General features: G+C 34.3%; 2 protein-coding genes across 3 annotated transcripts; both read right to left on the bottom strand.

Annotated features, from left to right (window-relative positions):
• Window positions 1-2,067: 2,067 nt before the first annotated feature.
• On the bottom strand, window positions 2,068-4,720 carry LOC132758648 (uncharacterized). 2 transcript variants are annotated; one of them, XM_060750336.1, is made up of 3 exons: window positions 4,610-4,720; window positions 4,082-4,156; window positions 2,068-3,538 (listed from the first exon to the last, which is right to left on the bottom strand). In XM_060750336.1, exons 2-3 carry the CDS (start codon window positions 4,115-4,117, stop codon window positions 2,165-2,167), a joined length of 1,410 nt encoding a protein of 469 aa, XP_060606319.1. In that variant the 5' UTR covers window positions 4,118-4,156; window positions 4,610-4,720; the 3' UTR covers window positions 2,068-2,164. The 2 variants fall into 2 exon arrangements, with proteins under 2 accessions (XP_060606319.1, XP_060606321.1); XM_060750338.1 differs by lacking the exon at window positions 4,610-4,720 and adding an exon at window positions 4,402-4,513.
• Window positions 4,721-5,522: 802 nt separating this feature from the next.
• LOC132758649 (uncharacterized) lies at window positions 5,523-8,269 on the bottom strand (the record flags this gene model as incomplete). Its single annotated transcript, XM_060750339.1, has 4 exons — window positions 5,523-5,697; window positions 7,096-7,254; window positions 7,801-7,852; window positions 8,141-8,269. Coding segments are annotated over 4 exons (456 nt in total), but the record flags the coding sequence as incomplete, so codon positions are not given.
• Between the last annotated feature and the right edge of the window lie 3,060 nt (window positions 8,270-11,329).

The following is an 11,329-nucleotide window of genomic DNA, read 5'->3' on the forward strand; positions in this document are numbered from 1 at the left end:
AACGTCGGCGATTCTACTCAGGTACCCGTGTGTGCATGAAATATCGCACAGAGGGGCACCAGAGGTTTTCCTCCAAAGTCGCCATATGACCTTTACTGTGTTGGTGGAACGTACCCTCCCCCCCCCCCCCAAAAAAAAAAAAAAAATCTTGATAGATCTTTCTAGGTCACAGTGAACTTTGACTCTAATGATCATATGCCTGATGAAAGAACAAAATCTTGAAATCTTGACGTTTAATATATTTTCAGATACAGAGTCTTCAAACATGATTACCTTCCTTGTTTAAAATACACCCACTGTTCGCTTTTGTTTTTAATTGTATGCAATTAAGACTGAAAACCATTTATGCCAAGTAAAACAATGCATGCCTATTAATTGCCCACAAGTTGGATATCCATGTAATTCTTGACCATACTGACGAAGTGTTTTTGTTTTTTTTTTGTTTTTTGTTTTTGTATGCGAAAGGCCAAGGACGCAAGAGCTTAACTTACAAATACCTTTACAAATTAGTATTCCGTGAATTCTGTTTGACCTACGACATTCAAATGTTATATTTTATAATAGGGTCGCAAGGGCTTAACTTAAGCTACAGTCTCACTTACATCCCGGCAGAGCCCCCGTAGACGTCCGGGGTGATCCGGGAACGACCGGGGTACGACCGGGAACAACCGGAGTACATCCGTAACTCTGCCGGCAACGTCCGGGATGATCCTGGATGATCCGGGAACATCCGGCATTCTACCCCGGATGGAATAAGATATTTAATATCACCGGGGTGGTCCGGGATGATCCGGGAAGGTATAGCTTTGCCGGCGTCATCCTTAGCTCTGCCTGGAACGACAGGGGTTATACCGGGGAAGTACCGTAGCTCTGCCGGCACAAACCGGGGATGATCCGGGGTATGATATAGCCGGTAGAGTTACGGTAGAGCTACGGTAGAGCCCCGGTATATGCCGGCAGAGCCCCGGTAACTACAGGCAGGCAGAGCCCCGGAGGATAAAGGTAGAGCTACGGTTGATCCCGGTAGAGCCCCGGCAAAGCCCGGATCATTTCAAAAGAATAACGACAATTTGCGATGAATTCACTTGTTTTGTATTAAAACCCTTCCCATTTCCCTTCTATCCAGTATGGCAAAAGGATTTTTCAGAAAATCATCATGAATTACTTACTATTCAGGAACAATAGATATTATTTTAAATAAAAATTATGTATCAATGTTATCATTTTCGGGCGTTTTCAATCCACCGGGGCTCTACCGGGGCTCTGTCTGGATCGTCCTTGGCTCTGCCGGGGCTCTGCCTGGATCGACCGGGGCTCTGTCTGGGTCAACCGGGGCTCTTCCGGCGTCATCCGGGAACGACCGGGGAAGCAACGGCATGAACCGTAGCTTCACCTGGACTCTGCCTGGATGATCCGGAGCGCATTCTGGGTGGTTAGCTGGGAACTACCGTAGTGCTACCGGGGTAAGTGTGACCGCAACAATAATTTCGACCCGGATCGTCCCGGATCATTCCGGTAACTTACCGGGATGGTCCTGGGCTCTGCCGGGAGTAAGTGAGACCGCAGCTTAATAAGTATTCCGTGAATTCTGTTTGACCTACGACATTCAAATGTTATATTTTATAATGGATGCATGTTTGACTACTTGCATTCTAGAGTCTCCATCTATGTTATATGTATTATACGTTATGTCTATGATGTACGATAGGTGGAACACGGGTACTGTAAAGAATCAAACAAGGATTTATACTTGAAATAAACTCTGGGATAGTTCGTAAAATTGCTGCACAATACATTTATATTGGCATGCCTTATAGTACTAAACACTTAACTTAGTAATTCTGAAGAAATTATACACTCAATTATCCAGTTCGTTCTAGTACATGGCCAGTTCCGGTTTCATCAATGCCGTTATATGACATTTGATTTTTTTGTTCATAATATTATCTAACCAACTGTTGGCAGTTCATTTTTTATGAATTGCCGGTTTTCTAGAAACACGACATTGAATGAGTCAGAACAGGTCCTGTGCCGAAACTGGACAACTGATAATAACAAGAACGTGAATCGTTTTAAACATTTATTTACATAGTCCTTCATTTCACATTCAATTGGACATAGAACTGTTTTCATATTTTACACTTTTGTCTGTTGTCTAAGAAAGTTAATGACACAAAGGAAGAGACGTCGAGAGAAAGTTCTTAAGCGCAGCATTTGTATTAGTACACACACCATCTAAAGATGTAATCGGTTTAATGTTCCAATTCTTCAAATAAGCCATGTCACAACTGCATGTGATTGTTACGCCAGTAAGATCAAAGTCAGCAAGATGTGTAAGTGACGTCACAGAAACTGGTATCATCCGCAGATTCGTATTAGCTAAATTTAGCTCAGCAAGTAGTTTGTTGTTGTCAAAAGCATGTGTAGATATGTAACGAATTGGGTTATCTGCAAGGCTTAGCGTCTGAAGTTTGGACAGACCACTTAAGTCAACATCCTCAACCGAAATTATTAAATTCTTGGAAAGGTCAAGCTCGGTGAGATTAATCATTCTGTTTAAAGCTGATGGAATTCTTCTGAAATTATTCGAAGCGAGGTCAACTTTTGCCAGTCTGTTGGCCGATGATATTTTCTCTATTTCAATAAATTCTAGCGAGTTACCGAGCAGGTTCAAACTGGTTGTTCTTGGAAAATTGTGTAGTACATCGGGAAAAGTTGTCAAATTGCTATTTTCCAAAGTAAAAGTAGTGATAGAATGACTTGGTCGCGAGCAATTGACTGCAATGGCGCTTGTACCATTGGCTCCTAACCTACCCGAGTGTTCCAAATAAAACGACGTCAACCTGGGAAGGTTGGTCAAAGCGCAGGGTATATTTCTCAACCTGGGTGCTTCTTTAATATCAAGAGTTATCAAGGAGTTATCAAATCCTCGGAAATCGCTGGAGTTCATGCTCTCGAACGGAATGCTGGAAATGGTAAGATGTTGTAAACTTGTAAGGGACACAAGCTCAGTTGGCCATACGGCGAATGGAGTCATATCTATATACAGAGTTTTCAGAGATAGTCCAATTCCTGACAATGATGAAATTCCCAAGTATTTCAAGGGATTGTTGGTTACGTCTAGATAATCAAGGTTCCGAAGTCGCCCGACTGCGTTAGGTACGGATGTTAATTTGTTGTTTTGTAGTTGAAGAATTGTAAGTGAATTTTCAATGCCATCAAAAGCATGCTGTTCAATAAAGAATATGGCGTTTGTGTCGAGCTGCATGTGAATGGATGTTGCATGCATACTGGATAGACTGCGGAACACGTAGTTACGTATTGCTGTCAGGTTATTGCTGTTTAGAAACACAATAATGTCCTTAGTGTGTAGGTTCGAGGAGTGAAATACTGGCACGGACGTTAACTGTTTGTTGCTGCACATTATTAGGGCGTTATCCGCTAGACCTGAACACGAACATGGTGCCGGAGCAGGGCAATCGTCCGAAAACACAAATGCTTCACAACACGGGAAGGAAAGCGCTGCAATGCATGCAACCTATAACAATACAAACATCTAAATCAGTAGATAAAATACCATTTGACGCTGTCAAACAGGTAATACACATTGTCAATCAAGTGTTGATTAATTTCAAACATTCAAGGTATAGTTCAAATTCGGCTTATCTTATTTTTTTTTATTTTAATGCTAGTCCGATATTCATTAAACAACTTTGAAAGGAAATAAACTAAAAACACCTTAAATATACTACTCTCCTTTTTAAAAATATATGTAATATATTATAAATTTATTATAGATTTAGTAAATATAGTCTGATCAATTGCTTTAAACAATAATGTATGTTAAAATAGTTTGTGTGCTTATATGCAATAGGATTTGTGATACTATCGAAATACTATTATCGAATGTATAGAAACAGGATAATTTACGAAATACAACGTGTAAGTTTATTTTAGTCCTATTGCAAACGGACGTTAATGCAAGAGATTTCAAGACTTTCAGAAATCGTCACAAATATTGGCCATTAGTTTATACGTATTTCGTAGTTTAATGTTGTAAACTTTATCTAAAACAACTCACCAAGGCTGTTAACATGGATGTATGAAGCACCGTCATATTTTGCAATAACGTATTTTATTGTTCTTCTAAGTATATCTGAAAAGCAAATATATGTAATTAGAATTGTTATTCTTACGCCATACATTTAGTGTAGTTGAACTTCGTAGATGGTTGGTGTGGTTAATTCACTATTAAGACCAACTCGACATCAAGACCACTTTGAGTCAGTCACATCAGTGGTCTTCATCAGTCAGAATTCATAATTCATGAGTAAGATATACATGTATCGGAGCATAAATAATATTCATGAAAATCTTGAATAAGCAAAATTTATATCTAACGTTTTGTACGTTGTTTTTGTTTACATGCTCATGTTAACCAAGCTAGGTTTGTGTAACTTTTTCAGGAACATATATAGCCTATAGTCCTGTATTCATTATTTAGAAACATTAACAACACATTGACGAGCAAGTATTAAACTTTAGAATGTTTTAAGACATAAAACAAGCACCACTTGACAATTACATACACTATTAAGAAAAACAATACCTTTCGTTGGTTACCAAGTACAAAAGTGTAAATAGGAAATAAAGATTTCGCAATGTTATATGAGTAGGTCATCAGCGAAAGATAAAATAACAACACCATATGGGATGATTCGTATTCACACAATATCTTATCTTGCACAAAGAATGTCCTTAAAAACCGACATGTACACTTCAATATCGAACTTGTTCTATATAAAATGAAGGGGCCAGCTTATTTTTGTATATATTTATAAGTACATGAAAGGTTTTGCATTTTTAAACAACAACAACAACAGCACAATTAAAATTAACACGAGAAATGTTGCAATAACGTAACACAATTTATAAACGCCACGCGTTGTTTTTAATAAAAAATCACGTTTTACTTTCAAAAAGTTACAACTATAAAAAGAGCTAATTTATATTCTTACTCGTTTCCATCGTTCAATTATTTAAAGAACAATGCAAACTTGTTTAGCTGCAGAGGATAAAAAAATAAATGAAATTGTCAGAAGAAAATTAAACTTATACATATTTTTAATAGCTAATGAAATATATTATTTGGCAGCACTTTGTAGAGTGACAATGAATAGATCCATCAACCACACAATGTATGCGTGAAAATAGCGACCCACATAATAATAATAATAATAATAATAATAATAATAATAATAATGATAATTATAACAATATTAAAAATAATATTGATAATAATAATAATAATAATAATAATAATAATAATAATAAACCAAAATTGAAAAGATTTTAAGAAAATAAAAATGATAGCATTTCGGTAGCTTAATGGACCTTTGGGTACGAGTTATGATATTTTTCAATCAGTCTACTTTTGATATACAGATGCAAAATCATTTTTTAATACAAAATAACCCGTCATGTTGTATTTATATGAAAAAGAAATATAGAAAACAAAAGAGTAGTGATTTCAAATCCATTATTATTTTTCAATAGGTAATTCAATAGACAATAGGTAATTCTAGCCGACAATAGATGTACCCCTGCATGTATGGCAGCATGTATTAAGTCTATCCTGATTATAACTTCCACAATGACTTTTTGTACAGCCAGAATGATGATCCCCATACTCGCAACCTACACACATAAAACATAGATCAAATTGTCAAATTAGAACTGTGATTTTCCAAGTGATTTTAAAAGACGTATTTCTCTTTGTGTTTCGGCGAATGTTTCTGTTATGTACAGATGTCTTTAAGCTGCATGCCTCATGATAAGTCAAACTGTTCAAGAACAAAATTAAGACTCAAGATTCAAGTAATAATTTTACATGTAATGTGTGATTAATGACTGATTTTGTAGTATTTATTACCATATTTCTACTGTATTACTAATGTAGTAAGTGCTATTTGGTAATTTCTGTGGGTTTAAAGTGCCATTTGCAATGTGTAAATTACTTTATTTGTTCACTTGACAATATACATTATCTGCATACATTTTAAAAATTTTCATGACAATTATCATGAATCTGGAGACTTGCTACTTTAAAGTGAATTGGTCTATAATGGAAGGTATGTAGTACAATAAATAATTATGTTGATAATGTTTAGTATCAGACATAACTACAAACCACGAAAGAATACATATGAATGCTGTTGTCAAGTGAGAGATACCCGGTACATGGTCCTATATTACATACATTCATATAGCAGATGATAAATTATTCTAAAACATAATATTATTATTCATTATATCAAAATGTTCATATTGAATCATTATAAAAAAAAACAAAACTTTATCTACATATTATTCACGCCATTTTTATACGAATATCTATATGATACATTTCTATTGTTTTCATCAATTTTCGAAATACTTATGGAAAATGTGCCCGTTTGAGACCAATCCACTTTAATAGGAATTGGTATAACTTCCATGGTGAAAAAGTAACAAAATGACACTACGCTACCGCTAGCTTTATATTTAAGATAAAAACACTTATGTATACGCCCCCATAGAACTGAATGTTTGTTAACAGACTGGCAAAAGACAGCTTGAAATCATAAATACAGAATTATTAAACGGACTTTTTTACTTTGAGGACTTAGGGACTTAGTAACAAAACACGACAATACATGTTTATCAAAATAGACGACCAAATACTGACATTCTTTTATGGTTTGTAAATATACCATTGCATATTAACACTCTGTAACCAATAAACACATTCTTCTCCTTAATGGTGCAGCTTTCCGACCAATATACAAGTATAATCAAAGGAAAATAACAATTACGGTCCCAGATTTCAGTATGTAATTTTAAAATGACCAATGAAAATTGATTTTAAAACACAATTTTATTTACTGACTTTATTATACGGATACATAAAATACATAAACAATAACAGTACAACCTGAGTTTATTTCCATTTGAGACTGTAGCTGTATGCAACGAACATATTTTACTTTATTCTCTTCATGAAATGTTCATGTTTTGTGAAATTTAATGTACATGTAATTTTATAATTTATATTACCTTTGACTGGTTGTTTTATCCTGTCACACGTTTCACAACAAGCACCAGCAGTGTGTGAACTGTAACACGCCCTTGGTTTTTGTACGGCTAATTCCGCACATGTAAGGTGATAATGTGTAACCGATCTGTCGTTTTGTATATCACCCATTGGACAAGCATCTAAAACGAATGTTAGAAAAAGAACTGTGTTGTGGTTGGATGCACTTCTTTATTGTCTGTACCAAACATATTCCCCTTGTGACTTATACGTTGCCTTTAAGGGTTGAGGCATCAGAAATGCATATGTGTGATTAAGTAAGAAGCGACTAAATGGGTTTAATTCACTGACGTCTATGCATCTCTTAGCCCCAGCAGGTGAGGTGGTTTCGACTCCTGGTACTGCCTTAAGTTTTTAACACCCGATGTTAGCCAGAATCATCTTTCCTGTTTCGGTGCCATATGACATTATTTGTCTTGGTGCGCCGTAAAACCAAACAAAACAAACAAACAAAACAGAACATTTACTTTAGAATCAGCTTCATGATACTTCATGATAAATGCAAAGATATAACCTTAGTATTATTAACTGAAATACAGATGCGTCCAGTGCAGAACAAGATCAGCCGGCACATCAGCATAAACTAAAAAATGGCCAATTCGAAACAATCGTTTATTGTACGTTTAATTTGCACTTGATTCTTTGAATCAATGAGATTATGCCCTTACCATTTGATTGAGGCGCATTAGCATCATGCACACATTGTCCATTTATGCACCACTGTAATTTACAAATATGTACATTATAATTTGATTGACAAAAATAGAAGTTTGATAACAAATAGGTTTAACTTAGATTATTTAGGTAAAGTAATAAATTCGGAAGGAGTTTACTCTAAAAGTATAAGTTTAATGGGTATTATTTTCACTTTTTATTTACAACAATAAAAAGAGATTTGTAAGGTTACAATACTAAAGAGATACTTGTAAAGAGATACTTGTAAAGTTATCAACGAATTTTGCAACATTGTTATCAAATATAAATATTTTAGTTATTGGATCATAATACTTTTCTGTCCCCGCACGACGTCTTCTCGTAGGCGTCCATTCCATTACACCAGTTTTTAGCCGTCACGTTCGTACACAGAAGGTTTTCACATAGCTTAGAAAATCCATTATCCCTGTAGGTGTGAGCGCCCTAAAATACCAAATTATCAAGTTCGGAAGATTTAAACTTTTATCTGCTGATTTTCTAAATGGATTTCACCAACTTCCGGTTGTTTGGGACTGTCCATTATCAATTTTAGGTATATCAAAATGAAAATGAAAATTTAGTCAGAGACTGGTCAGACTGCACACTATCATGACTATCACTGGTGGCGAAGGTAAATCATTTTTCCCGGTTTAGAAGGTTATACATGAAAGTTGCATCCATCCGGATAAGTCAAAATATTTTAAGAAAATCAACCTTGAGAAAAAATGTGGGATTTTAAATAAAGTAAAAATAGCCACAATTCAAGAAATTATTTTCATGTTATATGTAAGTAACGACTGATTTGCAGCATTTGATACCATATTTCTACTGTGTGGCTAAAGCAGTAAAGGCTTTTTTTGCATATTGTGACCTATTCTTTTTATTTTTCGTAGACTTTAAGTGCCGTTTGCAATGTTTTAGATCACTTTCTTTCATTCAATTGACATTTTTTTTTAATTTGTATACATTCTAAAATTTTTCATGAAAATTAGTTTCAAGCTGGAGGCGTGCTGCTTTAAAGCAAATCTAAAAATAGACATACCAATGGTTATTGTAAACTATGGGTACTATATTTACATGCACGGCATCAGTCGTATATTTAATGTGTGAAGTTGGCAGCCTAGCGGCCTGGCGGCCTGGCGGTGTGAAGTTGGCGGCCTGGCGGCCTAGCGGTGTGAAGTTGGCGGCCCGGCGGCCTGGCGGCCTAGCGGCGTGAAGTTGGCGGCCCAGCGGCCTGGCGGCCTAGCAGCCAAAAATTTTAATGTTGTAAAAATGTTTTTTTAACAATAAAACGGCATTTAATGAAGTTTTAAAGATAATTATTGTTATTTAAACGATATATCTAAAGAAAAAATCACTTTCAGAGATTTTTTTAAGTTTGTCATTTTTGTGAAGTTGGCGGCCCAGCGGCCTGGCGGCCTAGCAGCCAAAAATTTTAATGTTGTAAAAATGTTTTTTTTTTTTAACAATAAAACGGCATTTAATGAAGTTTTAAAGATAATTATTGTTATTTAAACGATATATCTAAAGAAAAAATCACTTTCGGAGATTTTTTTAAGTTTGTCATTTTTGTGAAGTTGGCGGCCCAGCGGCCTGGCGGCCTAGCAGCCAAAAATTTTAATGTTGTAAAAATGTTTTTTTAACAATAAAACGGCATTTAATGAAGTTTTAAAGATAATTATTGTTATTTAAACGATATATCTAAAGAAAAAATCACTTTCAGAGATTTTTTTAAGTTTGTCATTTTTGTGAAGTTGGCGGCCCAGCGGCCTGGCGGCCTAGCAGCCAAAAATTTTAATGTTGTAAAAATGTTTTTTTTAACAATAAAACGGCATTTAATGAAGTTTTAAAGATAATTATTGTTATTTAAACGATATATCTAAAGAAAAAATCACTTTCAGAGATTTTTTTAAGTTTGTCATTTTTGTGAAGTTGGCGGCCCAGCGGCCTGGCGGCCTAGCAGCCAAAAATTTTAATGTTGTAAAAATGTTTTTTTTAACAATAAAACGGCATTTAATGAAGTTTTAAAGATAATTATTGTTATTTAAACGATATATCTAAAGAAAAAATGAATGGAACCAAAGTAGCAATATATGAGTTGGTTATACAAATTATTCAATATATGGAACCAAAGTAGCAATGTATGAAACCAGGTGTCCTTCTATGAAACCAAATTATCAATATATTAAATCATTTTTACAATATATGAAACCATTTTATCAATGTATGGAACCAAAGTAGCAATATATGAGTTGGTTATTACAATATATGATTCCAATAATTCAATATGTGGAACCAAAGTAACAACGTATGGAACAAGGTGTTCTTATATGAAACCAAATTATCAATATATTTATTCATTTTTACAATGTATGAAACCATTTTATCAATGTATGGAACCAAAGTATCAATATATGAGTTGGTTATTACAATATATGATACAAATTATTCAATATATGGAACCAAAGTAACAATATATGGAACGAGGTGTCCTTATGTGAAACCGAATTATCAATATATTAATTCATTTTTACAATATATGAAACCATTTTATCAATGTATGGAGCCGAAGTATCAATATATAAGTTGATTGTCACATTATATGATACCAGATATTCAATATGCCCTTATATGAAACCGAATTATCATTATATTAAGTCATTTTTACAACATATGGAACCATTTTATTAATGTATCGAACCAAAGTAGCAGCTAGTATATAAGTTGATGTTACATTCTATGATAGCAATTGTCATTATATGGAACCAAAATAGCCTATTTTCAAGTCAACAAGTCAAAGGCCGAGGTCACTGGGTTCTGTTATTACAATGCATAAACTTTTTCATGAAATCAATTATTATTTGACAAGTTATTTTTTAACTTTATCAGTAGATTAACCTTGATGTGTCCTTCTGGCACTGCCTATTTTTGATCAAAGGTAAAGGTCGAGATGAACTTATTTTTAAATATGTTTTTGTTAATGGTCAGTACGACTCAATAGCTTAAATTATGTCATACAACTACATATATAACGATAAGTTTTGCCTGCCCAGCCCATTTTAAGTGAATGTGACGTTAATTTCAAATATTTCCTTATAGTATGCAGTCAGTATGCAGTCAGTGAAGCACGATGTTCTTTAAACAAGGACTGTAATACCGGTGCAAGGATAGAATACAGCCTGTAAAAAAAGTCCCGTCAGTATAATGACATTTTGGTTCAATATATTGCTACTTTGGTATCATATATTGAAGAACTGGTATCATATAATGTGAAAATCAACTTTTATATTGCTACTTCGGTTACATATATTGATAAACTGGTTTCATATATTGTAAAATTGATTTAATATATTGATAATTCGGTTTCATATAATAGCATCTGGTTCCATACATGACTTACTTGGATCCATATATTGAAGATCTGGTATCATATAAAATTACTACTTAAATGGTAAACGATATAATGTTGAAATATTCATAAAAGATGTACAGTATTTGTATGAT

The sequence above is a fragment of the Ruditapes philippinarum genome, unplaced genomic scaffold, assembly GCF_026571515.1.
Source record: "Ruditapes philippinarum isolate M1 unplaced genomic scaffold, ASM2657151v2 ctg6441_1_1_1_1, whole genome shotgun sequence".
Taxonomy (NCBI): Eukaryota; Metazoa; Mollusca; class Bivalvia; order Venerida; family Veneridae; genus Ruditapes; species Ruditapes philippinarum.

Coding starts and splice junctions, on each gene's coding strand:
- LOC132758648 (XM_060750336.1), bottom strand. CDS start 4,117: ATGACGGTGCTTCATACATCCATGTTAACAGCCTTG. Junction 3,539..4,081: donor CATCCATGTTAACAGCCTTG/GTGAGTTGTTTT, acceptor GTATTGTTATAG/GTTGCATGCATTGCAGCGCT.